The following is a 24,480-nucleotide window of genomic DNA, read 5'->3' as shown; positions in this document are numbered from 1 at the left end:
GAGTACCTAATTCAGACATAACTGTAGGATATCTTTACTTATTACGAATATTGAAAATCTGTTTTCAGCCAGGCATTATAATAATACCTATAGTTAGTCTAAAACACTAGCAATATGGCAAGACAGCATTACGGATGGAGGTCGTATATAATCTATTTAACAAATTGCTCATTGTTTCACGTGAATTATCTACAGTTCTTTACGAGGCAGAAACAATAAAGAGAACCTGACATAAATCATCGGACGTACGTACCCACAAAAATTATTACTCATTATATGCTACCCACTAAGTAGTTATCTACTGTATGAATCGGAACTTAAGTATCGAAACAGTAACATAAAAACGATATCATGCCCATATAAAAAACGGTTATTAATTTGCACGGACCCGGTAAAAGTAACGAAATAATAACCGTTAAAGTAAATTATTAATAACGGGATAAAACATTTTCTCAATATGCAGAAATAACAATTTATTAGTTCGTATACACACATTGCGTTACAGATATCTTTTTTGTTGCACATATCAGTGTGTACAGCCCGTCTAATAGTTTCACGTTTCATGTCGTCCAATCATAATAGTTACGAATGATATTAAATAGGTAAATAAGCGTTTTTTTAGTCAAATACTTCTCCGGATTCACCGCGCCTTAATTTATTACCAGTGTCTAACATTATATCTATGCATTATAATTTATAAAGCCTACATATACCAAAGTTACTTAAGTACATTTTGTTCGATTTTCATTGATAGTTTAACTTAAGATGGGATAAAGGATTTTTTATCTACTAGTGACAACCTTATACAGTACCTAATCTTACACAACGACTATGGCTCATGGGAAATGTATCCAATAGTAATTATTGCACATATCTGGCTTTTGCCGATATATCAATATAAATTATTTTATACAAACTTATATTTCTTTTATCTATTACACCTAAATAAAAGAAATTGAACAGTGAATTATTAAGCACGTTATCGATTTGTAGTGCCATACCAATTTAGATTCCCTCATATAGAATAAGTACCAACTTTGTTGATTACAAAGGTTTCGGTGTCAAAGTTTTATTTAGTACCTAGTTAAATTGTATCAGAGTTGGAATTTAATAAAAATCACACAATTTGACTAAATTAAATTAGTTCCTGCATGTAAATTGATATTAAATTCTGAGATACTGAATTTACTTTGGTATTGCTTATTGTTATTAAGAATGAGGTACTAAAGGGGGATCAAAAACTTTTTATTGAACCCTGAAAAGTTCTTATTGGTTTTAAGATTTTCTCGTTAAAATATATTATTATAATATTTAAACAAAGTTTTGTAAATATTTTTGTGGTAAGTAAATTTAATAAAGCCCAAGGCTTTCATTATATAAACCCTCATGTAAAGTGATTCACTGCTTTGTTATTGCTTGTATAAAGTTTTTGAAACTTAAAAAGTAGAAAATAAAATAGTTAGGTCATTTTATTTCATATAGTGTACCATGTACTATGTATGAGATGCTTAAATCTAAAAGGATCTCGTGCTTATGATATTGGTACATAATAACTATAGTATTAAAATACGGCTACTGATAGTTATAATTGTATTCGTATGAATAATACAGTGGACAGATCTATTGAGTGATGATTATTACCAAAATTAAGCGAACATCTTCATTTTAATAGATACATTATTTATTAAAATTTTCTTTAACTCTACCCTGACATTAATTTACGTATAATGGTGACTATCAACACTAAATTTAGAGTCCTAATTTAATATTTGTTCTGATTTACGTATAGAGGAATTTTGTGTTTTTTGTTCGGGCGTGGAAATACAAAAGTTGAAAAGTTCCATAACCAATAGATTCAAAATAGGTTTAGTTATTTTTATAATAATATTTTGGCACAATGTGGATTTAGAAGCAAAACTGAAAAATAATAATCATGAAAGTAATATCCAAATTCCAAATGTGAATTAAAATTATGGATGGATAAGCCGAATCAGCTTATAATCGTTTTTATTTATACAGTTTTTTTTAAATAAGATATCTTCCTTGCCATCAACTATTAATTGTAAATGATGGTTACATGCAGAAGTAATTAAACGGACTGAAATTGTGTTTTTATATTCCGCCCCCTCTTGAATCAATTAGCTTTAAATCTTAGCAATACTTTATAGTATAAAGTTGAACCTACATTATCTATTTATATATTACACTTAAATCAACTTTAAAATTACATGTAAAATTTATTTTAGTAACATTATTGTTTATTATATGTATCAATGTTACGTATATATTTTTGAACATTTGATGAATTGGGAAGTATGGACACTGTATTTTTCTAATACTTGAAATTCAAATAATGTCGAATATCTGGACAAGGTTTCACTACTTTAAAGTAGAATCATCATCAAAAATACCGCATTTAATATTATTATTTTTATGAAAACATTGATTACAAAACAACATTCGTTATAATGAGAACCTACACGCAATTGTACTTCAATACGTATTTAGTTACAATTAAACGTCTAACGCTCTTATGGGAATAAAAAAATAAAGTTTTGTAAAACTGCCGATAAAATTAAACTATAAAAATGTTTAAATCAAACAACAATGTGTAGACCTAACTACCAAAATGAAGCACAATGTGGACAAAAATAAACGCAACTTTTTTGAAACCAACCGCTAAAACAACAAATTTTAGAATCATAAAAATGTGACCCTCAAAACATAACCAGTCTACTAACAGCAGACAAATAATAAAATATACATCAAAATGTACATAATATAATATCTATCAATAAAAAAATATAACATAATGGATTAAAATAAGTGGTAGCAATAAATACTATGAGATTCACAGATTTAAAATCTTATCTAACAATACCGAAATCCACTCGGGCTTGTAAATCTTAGAGCGACGCACTAACGTTTTTGTAAAATTTAGTAAAATATTATTGCAATACATGGTGTGGTTATGGCAACAAAATAAATGCTTAAAGCACTTCTCCAGCCCGTCCACAGCGAATGACACCGAGGCAAGTCCTTCGCACTAAAGGAACATTAATACAATAATTAAAGTCACGAAACACCTCCACAACGAGGCAACACTCCTACTCAATCAGCCGCAAAATAAAACTAGTGGATAGGAAACTAACGGTGCCCGCAGGTCCTTATGGACGTAACACTTCCATTCATGTATTCACACTATATGATACAGTATCAGTCAGGATTTAGTAAGCGGCTTGCGAGCGCCTTACGTCGGCACTTTATTCACTTTTAGGATATCGCTGGAGCCCTTGTCGATGGGCATCTTCATCGGGTCGTGGTGGTGGGTCACGTGGTGACCGTGGTGCTGGCTTTCGAGTTTCGCCTGCTTTTCCTGTTGCTGTTGCTTCATTCTGTCCTGCTCTTCTCGCTCCCGGCGGGCTTGTTCGTTTATCTCTTTCACTGCACGCAGTTCTTTCTTTAATTTCATTCGTCGATTCTGGAACCATATTTTGATCTGTCTTTCTGTGAGACATAGGGCGTGTGCGATTTCTATCCTGCGCCGACGCGTCAGGTAGTGATTAAAATGGAATTCTTTTTCTAATTCTAGCGTTTGAAACCTTGTGTACGTCTGTCGTCCGCGTCGCCGTGGGCAGCCGTTCGGTCCTGAAGAAACAAAAAACAACAATTAACGTCACATTAACATAAAAACAGCTAGCTGTACATTGACTAAAAATTTATGTTAATGAGAATAGAACATTCGTTGAATAAAATCAATTTATTGCAATCATATATCACCAGTCTGCAAATCGCGCTTCGATTCGCATTGAAAAGGTTTCGAGCAAGCCGTTAAATTTCACTTTTATGGCATCTTAGATTTTAATAGCTCATTAATATTTTATTGCAGCTGTAAAGTTAATTTTAGAGTTATTTGCTACTGGGACCAACCTCAAAGTAGATCAACAGTAAATAGATTTACAATCAAATTTAACGATGTGGCACCCAAAAATCCTACGCAAGCAAACCGTTAAATTATACAAAAAAAACCGTCAAAAAGTAACAGAAAGGGTTAAAGGCGCTAAACGGACTAAAACTTTACAATAGAGCTTTCTAAAAGAAGTCTTTACAAAAAATGTTAGGGACGGCAAGGGTTGTGCAACTTTCTAATTCTTTGTAAGGTGCCTTTTTGTGTTTAGACGGTAAAGATATTTTCTCAGAATCTGTGAAAGTATTAACCCTTTTATTTTATTCACTAACAATAACTAAGAAATTGCCGAAATAACTTGTTTAATAAAATTCATCCCACATAGTTTATAGCAGTTGGTCCATTGGTACGAGTAGGTATATTGGCAGTAAATGTCGCTGAAACGGAAATTAAATTAATTTATTGTGATCTTTTCCGTATGTCAATAATAAGTATATTGCTAAGTATTAAAAATCTTCATTGGTACCTATCTACATATTATTAAGGTAGGTACTAACGTGTACCTATCTTATAATATTAGGTATGTAATGCGCTTTTAATAAGAAATAAGTACTTAGGTATAACCGTTTTAAATAACGACAACACGTGTTTCTCTTTCTTAATTAAACTCGGTTAACATTGACTATAAACTTATTTTTATCACCATAGGTATTTTACTACAAAAAAGTTAATTAAATTATTAATTAATAGGACTGTAATAAAATAACACCATATTATCTTATTACAGAAAATTAATTAAATTATTAATTAATAATATAATATAAAATAACTGGTAATAAAATAACTGGTAGGGGGTAAATAAGGAACATATAAGTACTCACCTACTGAATGCTACTGAACAATATCGATCGGCAAACTTAGGTAAGTAGGTATTATTAGGTACCTAAGCCTGGCCTGGTAAAGTTGATACTGACCTTTTATGAGATTTAAGAAGGCTCGCTATGCCCAGTGATAATTCACCCGGAGGTCGGAGGTTGGATCGCGGGCACGCACTTCTAATTTTATGGAGTTTGTGAGTTTTAATAATTACTTGCTTTAACGGTGAAGGAAAACATCGTGAAGAAACCTGCATGCCTGAGAGTTCTCCATAATATTTTCAAAGGTGTGTGAAGTGGGCCAGCGTAGTGGAATACCCTTCTCATTCTGAGAGGAGACCCATGCTCAGAAGTGGGATGCCAATGGGTTGATGATGATGATGGGCTATGTCTGAGCGTTTGTTTCAATGGACAGAGGCTGCCATTTTGTATATCTATCTCTTCACTAACTACTAATATTAGGTACCTAAGTAAAAGCTGAAAGTTGGTGCAGTGGTTTACGCTGCTTGTTTATATGGAAAACTAGAACTGCCTGTCTTTCTAATACCTAGTGATTTCGTCTCGAATTTCAGACGGAACTATCAGGTAATTTTTTTAATTCACCACAGTCTGACTGGCAGTTCAAGTTTATCATACCTACACAGGTAAGACAGATAGTTCCACCTTTCATCCTTTAGCTTTTATCAATGCCTTCCTTATAATTTCCTAGGTTTTAAAAAAAAAATATTGCAGGATAGGCTTACGCTTGACGACAATCATGATCTATTTTAAATGATGAATTAATCATGAATCAATTTTAAAGAAAGCAATAGTGAGGTCTAAGTTGAAGAGCGCTTTCCTAGAAGATGCCTATTCATGCCTTGAAGGTATCTATAGCAGGAAACACGGACCCCGGAAGGGTGTTTGAAACTTTAGGCTGAGATCTATAGAGAGCACTTTGACTTTGCTCAGACTAAAACGAGACAGATTTATGTGAGAGGTCCTATACCTACGTCTATCTCGTTTTAACTCTGTCTTACCTAAGTCTAAACAAAGTCAGGGTGCACTCTATAGATCTCGCCCTTAGTCGTTCGTGTGAGAAACGTTGAGCACCATTCGCGCCTCTCGAACTAAAAAAACCGGCCAAGTGCGAGTCAGACTCGCGCACTAAGGGTTCCGTACTCGGGTATTTTTTCCAACTTTTTGCACAATAAATCAAAAACTTATTAAGTTATTATACATAAAAATAAATAAAAATCTGTTTTAGAATGTACAAGTAAAGCCCTTTCATATACGATATCCCACTTGGTATAATTATCTTACTTTTAAAATTGAAACACATTTTTTTTTAAATGATGTAACCACAAATTCGCGGTTTTCAGATTTATTCCTGTACTTGTGCTATAAGACCTAACTACCCGCCCATGATTCTAGGTCAACGGGAAATAGCCTATAGGTTTCTTGACAGACACCACGGACGGACGGACGGACGGACAACAAAGTGATCCTATAAGGATTCCGTTTTTCCTTTTGAGGTACGGAACCCTAAAAATGTTCCATTATCCCAAAGGCTTGAAAATTTATATTTTATCCAGAACAATTCATTCTCACGATCTTTGGTTGTACCTGTACATGTAACTGTGGCTCTACATAGTTGAGTACATGCCGCGTCGGCCGAGCCCAGACTGGTTTTGAGTCAGCCAATAAATAAGGTAAGATAAATAGTCTTCCTTTCGTGTATCTATAATTGATAGCGGCCAACCTGGAATGTCGCTTAGGTACAGTATACGCAGATAGTCCCTTATTGCTCTAGATATATGAGTCATAATCCGATGAATTTTTATGAAGTTGAAGCAGTTAGTAGGTAGTAGGTACCTGTTTGACCGCATCGGTAGTTGTAGTGAATGGGTTTATTTTTTTTATTAATTATAACCTTATTTTTTTTTTTCATTTCATTGATTTATCTGTTTGATATTTTTAATTGCAGTGTTGTAAACTATTACTAATCTAATCTGTGGTCCATTGTGAAAACTTTTAAACTTATGAAAGAAAATCTCTACTGGCTTGCAACTTTTGGGTTCTAAGTAGGCACCTATTTTACTCATTAGTGATGATAAACACAAAGAAAAATATGATATCGTTAATTACAGCTTTATTTTACCCGGTCATGATCAACCGGCCCACTACTGAGCACGGGTCTCTTCTCAGAATGTGAAGGGCTTAGGCCATAGTCTGCCACGCTGGCCCAATTGGCAGACTTCACAAACCTTTGAGAACATATGGAGAACTTTCATTCATGCAGGTTTCCTCATGATGTTTTCCTTCACTGTTAAAAGCAGGTGATATTTACCTAATTGCTTAAAACGCATATACCTAACTGAAAAGTTAGAGTTGCCCGGGATCGAACCCCCAACTTCCGATTAGGAGCCGGGCGTTCTAACCACTAGGCTATCACAGCTTTGCTTATGTAGGTAGGACCTATTATTAAATTAAAAACAGTTTTTTAAATAATTTACTTATGAAAAAAAATAATTAAGCGTAAATTTAAAAAAACAACGCATACCTACCTAATATGTATTTTAATTGATACTTAAATTTAAGTAGGAACCTATCTATTTCTTTCTCTTTTATTTCATATAGGTAACTTTCAATTAAATTCACAAAGAAAATGATGTATCTGAACATAGGTAGGTACCTATCTATTAACGTTTCTCAACAATAAATAAATAAAGGTGCTTGCTTAGTAAGTTACATCGCGATCAAAAAAATATAAAATCCTTTAAGAGCATTTTTTCTCTTAAATGACAAAATATGCGAATCATAAATCATGTAAACCGAAAATGTATCCAGATACAGCAATTTATATGAACGATAAATTAACGTAATTGCACTTTTACTACCACTTCAACATTTACGGCCGACGTTTATTTCAACAAAAAACTAAAAACGGCTTCAAATAATCACAAATAGAGAACTGATAATTATAACAAGTGCGGTCGTCGCTCGCTGTGACATGTGCCGAACGCGATGCGCTGGACAGAGATAGCGATAGATATTCTAATTTTAAAAAGCAAAGATGGAACCCAAAATACAATACAAACGTCCCGATTATCCAATTAAAGAGAAAGGTCATAAACGGATGTCACTGATCATTGAAACAGAATCTTCATGTTTATATCGCAGAGTTCAAATTGCAATGTAGGAAGGATGAGATGATCCGCTTTTTGTTAGTGTTTGTAATATGTTAGCGCAGGCAGGTTGGCCACCCTTCGCTCGGTCGCCATGACAACGGTCGAAGGCACCTCCCGTCAGCTGGGTCCCATTATTCTCTCTTGCATTGTAGTCTCGGGGAGTAAAGTCTGCCTTGTATGGTGTACCTGTTCTGCTTATCGTAATTTACGGAGAGTTCTCTACGATCCAAGCAAGATTATGCGACGGAATAAAGACGTAACTCAACTTATAACCCTTTACGTAAAAAAATATGAAAGATTAAAAAATATCTTTCCCTTTATTTTGCTGGTAATTTTGTATGTACGTATTTCACCAGTTACTAAATGTGCTTTGTTTTTTAATTATCTTATTAGGTAGGTACCTAATATTACAGAGATAGTTACCTATTATTTAAATTAAAAATGAATCAGGTTTTCATAAGATAACTAAGTAAGATAAAGCACATCAATTATTATCTAATCTTAGCGTAAAAAATAAGTTAAAAGAAGGACGCCGCGAACACAACAATATATCTGTGAGAGAAGCGGCGGCATTAATTAGGGACGTACCGTATACATACATCGCGCGAAGACCGGACGACTATAAACATACGGCGACAAGACCTGACTCTTACCTCGCTTTTTTCTCCGAAATAAATCTCACAGAATGTTCTTGCTTATTTATTATTTTATTTAACTCCGTATAAACCTGCCCGCCTTTTATACCAAACCCGTTCCACATAGTTGATAAATGCACCGGAATATTAAGGGTCCGATTGTGAATTATCGCTGGCCTGGTAAGAGGGTTATTTATGGAACTCGCTCGGGTCAGCTCCTGTGGAATGGTGTCCAGATAGCCGAAGACAACGAATTATGTGACTGCTCTGAGACGGTGACTTATCATTATTAACGATTACTATTATAATTGTGAATATGAAATTCTAATTGAATTGGCTTTCATAGTAGAGCTTCGTCACGATTTATTATTTTTTACGATACTTTCCTAATTTTTTTTGACTATTGCTTTTATTTTTAACCGACTTCCAAAAAAGGAGGAGGTTCTCAATTCGTCGGAATCTTTTTTTATTTTTATTTTTTATGTATGTTCCCCGATTACTCAAAGACCCCTGGACCGATTTGGAAATTTTTTTTTTTGTTTGAAAGGGTATACTGTGCAGGTGGTCCCATATAAATTTGGTCAAGATCTGATGAATATCTTCGGAGATGGAGAACAGAACTCCTCAATAGATAGGAGCAAATTGCTCGCGATCAGTGCAATAGCTTAGTAAACAGTAGGGTTTTAACTGGGCATAGTATATTATAGTACAGTGGGGCCACTAAAAATTGTGAAATAAAAAATTTTCAAAAGAAAAATAAAACCGACTTCAAAAACCACAAACACTAAAAAGTAAAAAATAACTTTTATTTAGCTACACATGTAATGTACCTAGGTATGAAGTCGGGCGAGCTTCACTCTTGGATTTCTAATTTTGTTTTAATATGCTCGCTCGACTTCATACCTAGGTACATTACATGTGTAGCTAAATAAAAGTTATTTTTTACTTTTTAGTGTTTGTGGTTTTTGAAGTCGGTTTTATTTTTCTTTTGAAAATTTTTTATTAAATGAAAAGTTCTTTATCCACTGAATTATCACCTGGATAAAACTTAGGTAAGTACTGATCCAATTTATTTAAGAGTGAAGTGGACTAAACTAGTCTACTAGACTAGACTAGAGTCGATCTAATTACCTTTTGTGGTTCCTTCCAATATTGTTCTATAGATTCAGTACTACTGAAAATAGGTAGGTATGTAGGTAGGTACCTACTTCAGTTGTCTACAACAGTTTCAGTTATTTATAAGTAGGTATGTAAATATGTGTAATGTAAATTGACTTCTTCCTAAATTGTTATTGTATCTACTTATTGAGTGTAGGCGTGTTAATTGTTAGGTGTGGTGAGTTCAATTCATTTAATCAATTAATGTCAACCAATCGATATTCAAATGACCAATTTTAGAAACTAGTTCATTAATATTTATTGGTTAATTTTGATGGTCTCTCATCATAATGAACGTGGCTAGGTGATGGATATTCATTTATTGAATGATAATAATTAATGTAATTGTGTTAAATAATTATTGTTATTCTATGTTAGTATGGGTGACGTTGTTGTTTAGTTTTTTTATGGTGTTATGAACTTTGACTGCCTATTACAATAAGATAGGTAATACCTATCTACTTATTGTTTCAATTTTGGAAAAAAAATATTTATTAATAAATTTTAAGTGTCAAAACACCATAATATATAGGTACCTACCTAGTGTATTAGTTGATGATTAAAAAACCTCTAAATTAAATGTGATTTCGTAAAGCAGAATCATTAATTATATTAATCGAAAGTTAATTGCAAAGTTAGTATTAATTTGAATGGCATTTAAGTCTCTTTATTATTAAGGGTTTTGTAGCAGTAAGTATTAGCCACGGTTTATAGCGTCGTAACTCGACAATCGGCTTTATTGCTCGCAGTCGCAGCGCCATCTTAAAATAGTTTGGAAATGCGTGTTTACTGAAACGATTTCCGAACAGTGATTGACATATTTTAAATTTTAGATTTTATAATTTTATAAAGTACTTAACACCAAAACAGTACATTTTTTTTACACACCTACGCTGCCATAGTTATATCTACTAGGTAGATAATGTCCGCGAATTCTTCAGCGTGAATTCATGTGTAAAGATCCCGTAGGAACTCTTTGATTTTCCGGGAGTTAGTAACCCATGCCAATCTTCAGTTCTTAATCTATTTAAAAATCACGTCAATCCGTCGCTTTTTTGCGGCGCGGCGTGAGTGGAGAATAAACTAACAAATAAACACATTTTTGCATTTATAAAATTAGTTGAGAATTAATATGGGTCAGTGGCCTTAAAATCTTATCTAGAAATAATCGTGTAGCTAATTTCAGCAATTTAAATACAAAACGTGTGTATCTGGTCATAATTACTCATTAATTATTATCATTAAAATTTCGGTTTTGGTAAAGAATAATGAATTCGTTTCACATGGGAGGCTAGAACAAAACCCTCTATTACCCACGCGTTCAGCATAGTTTCGGTCGGTAAGCTTAATTCAAATTTTAATGGTACACGCTTACTTTAATGGGCAGGTATTCGAAATCACGGATTCCGCGGTTTTACTGCCTATTATTTTAGCGTTTATGTTTATACCACTTCATAATACATTGTTCAAACGTTTAAACTTTTCGTGTTTTTACATGCCACTTTTGACTTTATTAGACTGTAAGAACCGCACTTTTTACGAAGTATGAAGAATGGACAAAATATGATTATTACCTATCTAATTGTTGGCTTTGGTTTTTGACCAGGCGAAGCGACAACGTGTCCGGATTTCGTCTCGTTGAGTATTCTCGTTATTTGAAAAGGTTGAAAATACCCTACGCCTTGAAATCAAATACAAATAGATAAATAAGCAAAATCTAGTTCGTGGCGAATCACTAATTTATCCTTTATTAAAGTTTCTAAATGTTTGCGTCTATTTAGAAAAATAAAACAAATACAACATCGAATAACATCGTATCTCCATTCTCCAGCGCTTCGGCAGTAAAAGAGGCATAACTGCAGTTAAGGCAATTTATTTGACTACGGCTAATATTTCAAGTTGGCGAGTCGGAAAGGACTATTTTTGCTCGTTGTGTGAGCCAGTTAAATCATCACAATGTTGTTCTGTGCGCTGGCGAAAGGACATTGCCTTGAGCGTAGGGCTGCCATAGCTTATGCAACTGTTATAGCTGCATTGATTACTTTAGTAGGTACATAGTACCTACCTAATTTATACATATATTCAGAGCATTCATCTATATTATATGTACCTATAAATAAAATATAGGTACCTACCAAAGTTGTCTGTGATTCCAAGACTTACATTTTACCAAGCTTGTAGATAATAGGTATAATTATTAAAACCATAACCTTTGTAAAACATCTCTTCATTTATACATACCTAGGTATAGGTAGAGTATTAAGCAAGTGATCTAGGCTACTTTTAATCTCGGAAAAACAAAGAGTTTCTGCTATTATTTAAAACCTAAAGGCACCCGAACGGAGTTTCGGGCAAAAGCTACTTAAAATATAACACACAAAAATATCTACTTTCATTAGTTAGGTAGGTACTACACTTGGAACGTTAACGTTACCAGCAATTAAAAAGAAAGCTTATCATGTCTAAAAATAAAATTGGCAACAAATAATTAAAAAAAACTTATCATTAATTTGTAATAATTACCAACATCTTTTGCAACAACACACATTATGCAAACAAAGAATTTCATTCGGCATTTGTAAAGCAAAATTAATGTACCTCAGTGCAGGACAAACTCTGGGTCAAAAATAAATCAGGCGTGCGTGGTAACCTTGGTATGCGTAGGTAGGTACATAATTGTACCTACATGCGTAGAAGTGAAAAGATCTTTGATCTAAGTAGGTAGGTACGATGAGACGTCAGGATTCCCACTAGGCAGTAGCGATGTTGAAGATCTTTTTATTTATTATTCTAAATAACTAAACCTACATTTTTGTTATAGGTATGGGTAAATTTTATTAATAATTTGAATATTGAACTTGTATCAAGTTTTAGTAGCTTCTGTATTGTGCTTATTTTCATAGCAATTATAAAAAGCATTCCACGCGGTTAGATCACACTAATATTATAAAGGCGAAAGTTTGTATGTGTGTGTGTGTGTGTGTGTGTGTGTGTGTGTGTGTGTGTGTGTGTGTATGTTTGTTACTCCTTCACGCAAAAACTACTGGACGGATTTGGCTGAAATTTGGAATGGAGATAGATAATATCCTGGATTAGCACATAGGCTACTTTTTATTCCGGAAAATCAAAGAGTTCCCACGGGATTTCAAAAAACCTAAGTCCACGCGGGCGAAGTCGCGGGCATCGGCTAGTCACACTAATATTATAAAGGCGAAAGTTTGTATGTGTGTGTGTGTGTGTGTGTGTGTGTGTGTGTGTGTGTGTGTGTGTGTATGTTTGTTACTCCTTCACGCAAAAACTACTGGACGGATTTGGCTGAAATTTGGAATGGAGATAGATAATATCCTGGATTAGCACATAGGCTACTTTTTATTCCGGAAAATCAAAGAGTTCCCACGGGATTTCAAAAAACCTAAGTCCACGCGGGCGAAGTCGCGGGCATCGGCTAGTATCTAATAATGTTGTAACTAACAATATTCTGAAAAAAATAAACGGTTCATTTCGGTACCTACCTATTGATTTATTTTGATATAGGTACACAAATTTATCAATTTGAAAGTTATTGGGTACTTATCTACCTATTGATTTATTTTGATATACTTACTTACACAAATTTATCAATTAGAAAGTTATTGTTAAACTGATATACTATTATCTTAGTTAGTACTTAAAACTTTCTATTTACAATTTCAAACTGACTCTAAGTAGTGCTATTTGTAAATGACGAGCGCAATTACCGTGCTTGAATGAGTTATGTTCATGAAGCGATAGCAGCCAGCAGGACTAACTTTAAATATCCTATTTCAGAGTAAAAGGTAATGGTTATTATAATGTATATTACTGTAGCAGCTCACTTACGGAGAGATGTCTAATTACTAGAAGAGCAAAGTTTTATACTGTATCCGGCGTCGTGAAAAATACCTACTGCAAAAATAATTACAAAAACGTTAAACGCTTATTACATGGATTTAAAAAAATCTCGTGGATACCTAGTCACTCTTAAATCTAGAATAAAAAGTACTCTATGTAACTTTCCAGATCTTTACCTAACCTAACCATACCATCTCATTACCTAACCATATCCAATATCCATACAAAAAACCAATAAAAATATTTTCGCATTTACTTCTAATATTAGTCAAGTTCAAGATTTGATATTCCAAGTTTTATATTTTATTATTTTAAAGTAGATAAACTGCACCTTTTTTTTTGATTTTTGTAATGGTGATAATTATAATTTACGTCATATATTTCAAAATAAATGCAACACCAATTTACTAACTGAGTGACAAAAGTACGACTAGTGAAATCAGTCAGAATGAATGAGGATGAGAAACAAAGAGGGAAATCGCACGCTCTAGTAAATGGCATCTCTCAGCCCAACTGCATAAATCTCTCCACACTGGTATTGTAGGCAAAGCTAATAACGTGGCGCGGAGTCTCACACGAACTAACAACTGCAGACAACCTGATTTAGTGCACAGCGCAGCGGGTCAACGGCTTTTAAGTTCTACTACAGGATTGTGGTAGAGACATTGAAACAGTTTTTATCACTATAAGTGATACCAGTTAGGATGAGGTAAAGAAGGGCATTGCATGCTCTAGTAAATGGCATCTCTCAACCCTACTGCATAAAGCGCTCAGCCCTACTGCATAAGACTCTCCACACTGGTATTGTATGCAAAGCTAATAACGTGGCGCGGAGTCTCAAACGAACTAACAACTGCAGACAACCTGATTTAGTGCACAGCGCAGCGGGTCAACGGATTTTACATTCTACTACAAGATTGTGGTACCTACAGACATTAAAACAGTTTTTATGACTATAAGTGACACCAGTCAGGATGAATTAAAGAAGGGCACTGCATGCTCTAGTAAATGGCATCTCTCAGCCCTACTGCATAAAGCTTTCAGCCATACTGCATAAGGCTCTCCACGCTGGTATTGTAGGCAAAGCTAATAACGTGGCGCGGAGTCTCAAACGAACTAACAACTGCAGACAACCTGATTTAGTGCACAGCGCAGCGGGTCAACGGATTTTACATTCTACTACAAGATTGTGGTACCTACAGACATTAAAACAGTTTTTATGACTATAAGAGACACCAGTCAGGATGAATTAAAGAAGGGCACTGCATGCTCTAGTAAATGGCATCTCTCAGCCCTACTGCATAAAGCTTTCAGCCATACTGCATAAGGCTCTCCACGCTGGTATTGTAGGCAAAGCTAATAACGTGGCGCGGAGTCTCAAACGAACTAACAACTGCAGACAACCTGATTTAGTGCACAGCGCAGCGGGTCAACGGATTTTACATTCTACTACAAGATTGTGGTACCTACAGACATTAAAACAGTTTTTATGACTATAAGAGACACCAGTCAGGATGAATTAAAGAAGGGCACTGCATGCTCTAGTAAATGGCATCTCTCAGCCCTACTGCATAAAGCTTTCAGCCATACTGCATAAGGCTCTCCACGCTGGTATTGTAGGCAAAGCCAATAACGTGGCGCGGAGTCTCAAACGAACTAACAACTGCAGACAACCTGATTTAGTGCACAGCGCGGCGGGTCAACGGCTTTTACATTCTACTACAGGATTGCGGTAGAGACATTGAACAAATTTAATGATTTTGAAAGTTGTAGTGGATTGACTCTCAATCCATACGTTCTAATACCTAGCATAAATGCGAAAGTATGTTTGTTCCTCTATCTGCTAGCTTTTCACGACCCATCTGTTTAGCCGATTTTGATTAAATTGCGTAAAGAGATAGCTTGCACCGGGGATGGATATAGGTTACTTTTGTCAAGGAAAACAGAGTTCCTACGGGGTATTAAAAAACCTAATTCGTCCTGGATGAAGGAAGTGCTGGGCATCATCTATTTGGTACAGCGATAGCTTGCTACTTTTTATCCCGAAAATTGATAAGTTCCCCTGAGATTTTTAAAAAAAGCCTAAATCCACGCGGACGAAGTACTTAGTGGGCATTATCTATCTACTAGGTATGTAGGTATCAAAATACCTACATTATATACTTACGTATTTCCCCACCAGTTTCATAGGGTTCAAAATGTGGAAGCAAGTTGCTTGATAAGTACCTAAAGTACAATAAATTGAGTTCCAAAAAATTTTAGGTTTCCGTTCCTCAAAATAAAAATAGGGACCCTAATAGAATCACTTTGTTGTCTGTCTGTCTGTCCATCTATTGTGTGTTGTCAAGAAAACCTATAAGGTACTTCCCGTTGATCTAGAAAACAGTTTTAGGTACATAAAAAGAATACTTCTATTTTATGTAGAAAGTTCAAAGTGAAAAGTTCAAAAGCGTCATAATATGGCGATGCTAGTAGGTAGGTATGAATAATTATAACTCTAGGCATAGCGTACCTACATCTGAAATCTGAATCGTCTCATGAGTTTATTCTTGTCCAAATACCAATCGTCCCCTGAAGATATTTTGGCAGTCCTTAGTATTTAGTTGTAGTTTAAAATAAACATGATAAATTATTATATCTGCTGATAAATATTATGTTACTTTTATCTGTAGATATTCATAATAATTGAAAAATCAACAGGTGATGCAATAACACGACCTAAAAATGTCAGGCCAAGTGGGTCAAATTTTAAAATAAAAAATCATTCAAGTGCGAGTCGGACACGCGCACGAAAGGTTCCGTACAGTCATCGTACAAGATATTATAAGTAAGTTAACCTAACACTGGTAGGTACCTATATGTAATTTCAAATTCACGGTTTTCGGATTTTTCCCTTTTCTTGAGCTATAATAATACCTACCTGCTAAATTTCATGATTCTAGGTTAACGTGAAGTAGGTAAGTACTTATCCTATAGGTATTCTTAACAGACACAACAGACAGACAGACAAACACACAGACAGTCAACATAGTCATCCTATGAGGGTTTCTTATTTTCTTTTGAGGTATGAAACCCTAAAAATCAAGTACGAGTTTAACTCGCACACGACGGGTTCCGTACCTACCATCGTAGAAGGAATAACACTTTTTAATTACATATTAAAATTTTCTTGGCGGCCATTTTGATTTTTTTATTAAATTTGTTGTCATAGGTAGCAGTGATAAGAAATACAGGCACATTTTGTGAAAATTTCAACACTCTACCGTAATATAGATAAGGTTCATGAGCTACAGCACACTGACCGATAGACAGACGGACCGAATAGTCGGATGGACGGGCAGCGGAGGATTAGTAGTAGGGTCCCGCTGTGGGTGCACGGTTCAGGTACGGAACCTTAAAAATGTTTCAGTGAGTACTAAATACTGAGTATGTACTTTTTTTTAGGGTTCCGTACCTCAAAAGGAAAAACGGAACCCTTATAGGATCACCTCGTTGTCTGTCTGTTTGCCTGTCTGTCTGTCAAGAAACCCATACTTCCCGTTGACCTAGAATCATGAAACACAATTACAGGAATAAATCTGAAAACATATCTGTACATTCAACAGATTTTTATTTTTATGTATAGTTTTTGATTTATCGTGCAAAATTTTGGAAAAATACCAGAGTACGGAACCCTCAGTGCGCGAGTCTAACTCAAACTTGGCCGGTTTTTTTACTTTGAATGTCTCAAGGGCGCGAGCGCGTCAATATTTGTATAGAAGCATGCCTGATTTTTAAATGTGGCTAATGCTGTTGTAAGTACACAATCTGTAAACTAAAACTGGCACACACTAACTGTTTATATAGTTTAAAAGTATACTGAAAGGATTTAGGTAGGTACAAAAGCTCTGTTTATTTTAAAATACTATACCTAAGTGGAAATGAAGAGACAGTAGGTACGCTCCAAAGTAGAAGATTAGTGGAATTTATAGCTTTTGAGATACTAAAGGTAAAAAGCTTCTTCAACCTTTTGAAATATTTTTTGCATAATGATTAGAAAAAGTAGATTACTATTATCTTTATTATTTAATTATAAAGTGATTTCAGTTTGGGTTTTCCCTTTTACGTAAACCACCTTAGTTTTGTACAAAAAGTGTTTTGCCACAAATAAAGTTAATGTCAAGCCATATAAGACACAACGCACACCCGCAGAGTGAAGTGGGCTGACTGCCGAGGCATATTATAATAACAAACTAAGCTTTACCTATTTACCTAGTTCGGCCAATGACCATTGAGTTCGGCATAACGGCGGCAGCACGCATCCTTTGAGTCTCTTCCGTGTTTTATATTCAGCATACCAATTTCAACCATAATGTAACCAAAGTATATAAAACTGAGTTTAAGTTGTTATCAAAAATCCCTGTTCCACTCTACTCCTGCCTAGAAGAGAGTCCCTACATACCTAAGAGTAAAAAATACTTTTCATAATTAAAATAGACGCCAAAGTTATGCCTTTTGTAAATTTGTTTTAAATGGTCGACGTACCTACCTATTATTAAGTAACAAATAGGTCAAAAATATTTTTTTAACTTTGTTATCTACTTATCACTCACGCCCAATAGATAGCTAAATATCTATATCTACCAGATTTAGCTAGGTACTGAACAAACCATTAACATAGATGCAATTGTCCTAATTACAAACAGTTCAAAATCATTTACACAGTAAGCATAATGTTAAAATAGAAGTATCTACCATCCTATTAAATAAACGTTTGTTATCCTTCAACTGATAAGGAAATGCATTAGAGTAATCAATGGGCCAATTATAAATACATAACATGCGTCTATCCTGAACACAGTGGTCACTTAATCGCAGATTGCACATAGGACTACCATAATTTTGAAATCGAAAGTAGAATAAAATGTTGTTTAAAGTAAAGGCGCTATACCATTCATAGCAGCCGTTACGTTATATTGAATCAATACTGCGTGGTTTCATCTTGGTTATGTATGTTTATCATGGTCGATGTTGAAAACGTTTTCTCCTCAGCTTTTAATTAATCTGTTTGGTACTAACATATCTCCCCTCTACTTCAATGGTTAGGCCCCCTTAGTGGCTTAAAACATACCACATTTGAATGACAAAGCTAAAATATGCTGACCATAAAGATGTAGCATCTTCAGCTACATCATTTTTTAATCCTCAATTTTTTATTTCTTTATTCGTACATAAATGTTAAGAAGTGGACGGGGAAGCACTTATCTTTAAAAGAATCACTACCAATGACCCTTAGCAATGGAAGACGTTGCAAAGAAAGAAGAATAGAATATTCTGATAAAGAATTTTTAATTTAATCAAGCTTATGTAAACTTTTCTTTTGAATTACTTACTGAAACGTTGTCTGTTGAAACTAGATGGCTGCGTGGCAATAGATGATACCACGCAAGTAAAAATGGAGACAATCCCGATTTGAAATTCATCCATGGTTCACCTACCTACCTATATTGTGGCCATAAAACGCCATTTATTATGCAGCATAATATAAGCTTTATACATTCAGAGCGTTACGACAACTATTATTGAAATTGATGACTCTATCCAAGATAATAAGGTCATATGATATCGCAAATGACACATAATATTCGATTTAATTAGTCTCAATGTTTCCATTATGTTGAGTTTAATCATTTGAATTCGTAAGTAACTCACTTTGAGACAGCCATTATTGATTTTTTAGGGTTATTGTGCTTTTATATTGCTTTAAGATGGTTTGATGGCAGGTAGCCAATGCTTTAATATGACTAATGCCTAACTATCCGACAAGAAAAACTGTAGCTCATGGCTTCTACTGATTTACGTTACGATACGATACGATTTCCGTCCTAGCTTTGAGGCAGTAACCAAAGATATAAAACTCGATATAGACAAAGTTCATACAATTGTGTCTTTAAAAAACACTAGCTGACGATCCCCGACTTCTTTCAAGTGGAATTTTTGAAAATTGTGCGGTTGCCGAATTTTCAAAACTTCTGAGACACCTTTTTTTAATTTTTGCCCCAAAACCCAAATAAGTACCAAGAATACAAACTTTCATCTCCAATTTAGGTAATCCTCTCGGGGTGGAATTTCCAAAAATCCTTTCCAAGTGGATGCCTACTGCCTAGGCACTTAATGTCATAACAGGAACCTACTGCCACAGGTTACGAACACCCGCCATTTAGGCTGTGCATCGACGCCTGCCTTGCCGCAAGAAATCGTATCGCAGCAATTCGTGTCGCTACTTTCTGCGTTGCGAATTCGCATCGCGTCGCATCGCAGTTTTGTGTACGGTTCCATAGGTAGATAGGTAGATTGTTGTATAGAAGTAGATGTTACTTTGCGGAAGTTCATGATATCCAAGGATTAAAAACCTTAATTTGCTATAATCTGCTGAAAAGCGGGTTATAGCAAATTAAGGTTTTTCTTTCTTGAACCTATACATTGGCCGACTTTTAATACGAGCTATTATATTTAGCAGCATCCGTTGTCGTTATTATAGTCTCGTGAGCTTCGTGAGGCATTGCTTTGCGTGCCCAGTCTGCGGATAACAACGTGTATCGTCCGAGGTAAAAACGTATCCCAATTAAAAATAGCGTAATAGGTAGACCTACGCGAACTGCGCTGTAATGAGTCTGCCGCGGTCAGTACGGACCCTGCTATTAAAGTTCGCCGACAAAGGCAATTAAAGAATGTAATGAATCAAGCCAAAAAAAGAAACCACAGCGAATCATAAGGTCACCGAGGGTATTTAAAGGATATCTTAACAACTTGGGAGTATGAGATTTTTTTATTTTTCTACTACACGTTTGCTTGTACCTACTACCTGCCTATTTCAAATTTTTAACGGGATATACCTATCTAAAATTTTAATGATATAAAAGCCTATTAAATTTAGTAGGTATAGGTACGTACAGTAAGCTGTTGGTTTTCTTAATAAAATATATAAATAATTAGTCTACGTTTCAGTTGGTTTTAGCTACCTACTAGGTATAAGTGACATGAAGGATTAAAAAAGTGTGTGCGCCTGTAAGCAATTAATTAAAACAGGAAGAAACATTTTATACAGAAGTCTCAAGGAGCTGGAGTAGACACAATCTTACCGTAGGTATGGCGCTCTTAGGCCATGATTACACCTGTAAGTTTCACTCATGCCATGTCAGTAGCCTACGTAATGAATTGCATGTCAATAAAACTAATGTAAATGTCGTAAGTACATTGTCGTAAGTTAATCATGTAAGCTGCATAGGGGACAGTCGGATATATCCTACCAGTTTTCAGTTTTCATTAATTACTATCGTTTTAAGTACATTGTCGTAAGTTAATCATGTAAGCTGCATAGGGGACAGTCGGATATATCCTACCAGTTTTCAGTTTTCATTAATTACTATCGTTTTATTCGTAAGTTAATCATGTAAGCTACTTATGTACGTGAGTAAAGCTTACAGCCAGGTATATCCGCGGCTTTAAGTTTGACTACTGAAGCCGTGTACCTACCTATCTAGAAGGTACCTAAAGCCGAAAGTATGTACAGTCTCTACCTAAGTATTTCGTGAAATGAGAGTTGCAGACAAATTTTTAGAGGCCTTTTTATGAGATTGCTTGTTTTCCTATAGGTACCTAAGTACGTACCTAACAAAAGTAAACACACATGGACTGTTGTATTAGCTAAAAACTCTTTACACAAAGTCGTTGTAATATTACGTTTTAAGCGATTATTAATAATTAATAACACTTTACATTACCTACTTATTTTATAATTTCATGAGCACGCATGCAAGGTGCATAATATCCTTAGGTACATACTATACTATCTTATGGACCGCTGTCACAGTGTTTGCCAATTAATGAAAATTTCTATGTGTACATTTCTATGTAGTTAATTAAAAGTCAGCGAGCAAAAAGTACTTATTAACTTTTCATTTTATTTCCTACCGAGGAACGGCAGTCAAGTAGCTAGTTATAGCTTTAATAACTTCACATTAATTAAAACAATTAAGCTTTAATACAACTGTACATTAAGTGGTGATGGCCTCGGGGTTAAGACGTCAGCCTCTTATTCGAGGGGTCCAGGGTTCGATTCTGTGCACGCACCTCTATCTTTTCAGAGTGATGTGCGATTTAACTTTTAAGCAATATCTAATGATGAAGAAAACATCGTGAGGAAAACCGCTTGCCCGAGAGTTCTCCATAGGTAATATCCTCAAAGGCGAGTGAAGTCTGACATGAGAAGGAGAGTGGTGCTCAGTAGTAGCACATAGTAGCCAGTAGGGTAGTGATGGGTTAATGATAAGATAATAATTTATTAATTAATGCTTATGACCATGGCAGCTGCAGGCTTTAATCTGACAATAAGATAATTTACAGCAATAAAAAAACAGCTCATTTTTCTCGAATTTTGCCAGTCTAAATGTTTTGTGTTTTATAATAATTACGGTAGGTATCTATGCAAAAACTCGGCGAATAATGTCGTAACTCGTAACAAGGTGAAGTGAAACATGAGTAACAGCAAAACCTCAAAAATGTGTGAAAATTGCATACGGAAGTGCCCCACAGGTCCTTCATAGCAGGAAAACGCAAGCGCATATCGCTCGGAGCACGTACCTACGTATCTTTCAAAAGGCGTTGTAGATCATTGTCGTGCACATAAAAGCTCTCAGTAGCGGCCAAACGGGTTCTGCATCTCGCATCGCAACATAACATGGCCGAAATGGGCAATGAAAATGCACACACAAACATTAACGTGAATGAAATGCGCGGGGACGCGTTTAATTTTGCAATTTTTTCTAAATCTAATTTTGATAACTGGTCAGTTTGTGTCAGAACTCAAAACACGCAAAAAGTTTCCATTGGCATGCTTGGCGGTCATTATTTTAACGATTGTTTTTTGTTATATTTATTTTATTAGTTACTTTGCAATTAGACATTGTGAGGTCTACATCTCCTGAGGATGCTCCGGTGTCGGGGCGAAATGCGCGTCGAGTGGTGTTGGAATTTGTGTGGTGCTGCGTACCTATCATACAGATTTCGTTGGTTTGGCGGATTATAGCAAATTAAGCTTTTGTATCATCCTTGTATATCATGGACTTCCGCAAAATAACGCCTGCTTCTATAATACATTTAATATATTTTATTAGTACAGATAAGGACTTCGTTAAGTAAGATTTTGTAAAAGCCATTGTCATATAAATGTCCATCCACTTACTTTCTTAAAAGTAGTATGTATGTGAATAGGTAGGTACTTTATCAAATAATTTTATCGCTACCTTGTTTTCTATCACCAAACATAATAGATACATATTATTACAAATGCGAAAGTATACTTTCTTGGTTTGTTCTACAATCACGGGGCAACGGAGCAACGGATTGACGTAATATTTTGCATGGTTATACTTAGTTAACGACTTGGAGACCTACGTAGGTTTCTTTTTACACCGGAAAAGAGTTCCCACGGAAGTTTTAATCCCCCCGGACGTTGTTGCTATAAATGATTCATATAAATATTATGTGATTATGCTGTACTGTAAACTAAAACTCGGATTAATTACAAACATCAACCCAATTTCGTTCTACGAAATCTCTAGCGGCATCTCTAATGTCCGGAAACAAATTGGCTCAAGTTTCAATTTCTTTCTTCTCATCAATATTTATACAAGTACTTAGGTAGGTATAGGTACCACGTGTGCTACGACAGGATGTTTAAAACTTTAAATTGCCTAGCTAAGTGTGTACTTCATTTCCTATTCGATACCTATTATTTTTGTGAGCTTTCTTTGTTTAAGTTAGCCGAATGAGGAGATTTAAAGGTGTGTTTTGAGAGCAAGAACTTTAAGACGTGCAACTAAGACAACGATACAGTTAACTTTTTGTAGTCACTACTAATTAGGTACGTTCCAAAAATAATTTCCTAAAAGTCTCGATCTCCCGCTTCCCTGTCGATATAGGGAGCAAAAATATACCTTAAAGCTCGAGGTCCAACAAAGCGCAAAGGAGCGAAGATGTAATCAACAGGTACCCAAATTAAATTATTGAGACTTGAAACAATTATCACATCATCTATCAATAATCTAACTGGTCTGCTAAATACAACAATTATAATCTCCGCTCATCTCCTCTTGGGTAACCAGGCCTTAGGTTGAGACTCCTTGCTGTGTATGAATGTAATGCGTAGCACTAGATACCTGTTAGGTATACAAAGGACAAACGCTCCAGTCGAATAGTACTATCTGTTGACCTGGTTGTTTGGAAAATTGTTGACTTGGTTGTCTGGTGCTCACAAACGCAAAGATATTATACGTTATACTAACGCTGGGATTATAGTTAGAGTATGCAGGCGTGTATGTGTTACGTTTGCACGCACCAAGGAACCCTTACCTTAACAATGTATGCACGACTTTAGAGATTATTTTGATAATATATTAATGTTAAGCGGTCGTACGTTCTCTTGACAAGGGACGTTTTATTTTTGAGAACATCACTCACCGATAACGCGCACTCAGCGTCACAAAAAAAAGCTGTTACGCTCAGTATTATGTGTCACATACCATTTTGGAATAACTATATTGTTCAGCCGACATTGATGGATATTTTACAGGCTTTATTGTCGTGTTAGATGTGCTGGAGTGGCAGAAGGTTAATTTATGTAATTTAAAACAGCTAAGGCATAAGAACAAGGAAATATACTTATCTATTACATAATTGAGCACTACTTGTATCCCTACCTGCTATGCACTAACCTGCCACTCGTTTGTGTGGCAACATAATCTTCGGACACAGTGCTTTCTCATCTTGGGACCCCAACTTCTATTTTTCGAACTATGTGCCAACTGCCCTGTCCATTGCTACTT

General features: G+C 35.1%; 1 protein-coding gene and 1 long non-coding RNA gene across 5 annotated transcripts in view; both read right to left on the bottom strand.

The window, feature by feature from the left end:
* Nucleotides 1–1,343: 1,343 nt before the first annotated feature.
* Nucleotides 1,344–24,480, bottom strand: part of LOC123869164 (homeobox protein abdominal-A homolog) — a 57,021-nt gene continuing 33,884 nt past the window's right edge. For all 4 annotated transcript variants that reach the window (XM_045911937.1, XM_045911935.1, XM_045911936.1 and 1 more), the window contains exon 3: nucleotides 1,344–3,648. In XM_045911937.1, the coding sequence (XP_045767893.1) occupies nucleotides 3,251–3,648 (398 nt within the window). In that variant the 3' untranslated portion in view covers nucleotides 1,344–3,250. The remainder of the gene's footprint in view (nucleotides 3,649–24,480) is intronic.
* Nucleotides 15,426–23,029, bottom strand: LOC123869170. The gene is made up of 3 exons (XR_006796827.1): nucleotides 22,957–23,029; nucleotides 20,441–20,445; nucleotides 15,426–15,449 (listed from the first exon to the last, which is right to left on the bottom strand). It is a non-coding gene; the product is annotated as an uncharacterized LOC123869170 (long non-coding RNA).

This window comes from Maniola jurtina, chromosome 10 (assembly GCF_905333055.1).
Source record: "Maniola jurtina chromosome 10, ilManJurt1.1, whole genome shotgun sequence".
Taxonomy (NCBI): domain Eukaryota; kingdom Metazoa; phylum Arthropoda; class Insecta; order Lepidoptera; family Nymphalidae; genus Maniola; species Maniola jurtina.
Note: the sequence above shows the minus strand (reverse complement) of the source record. Positions and strands in the feature narration are given on the sequence as shown.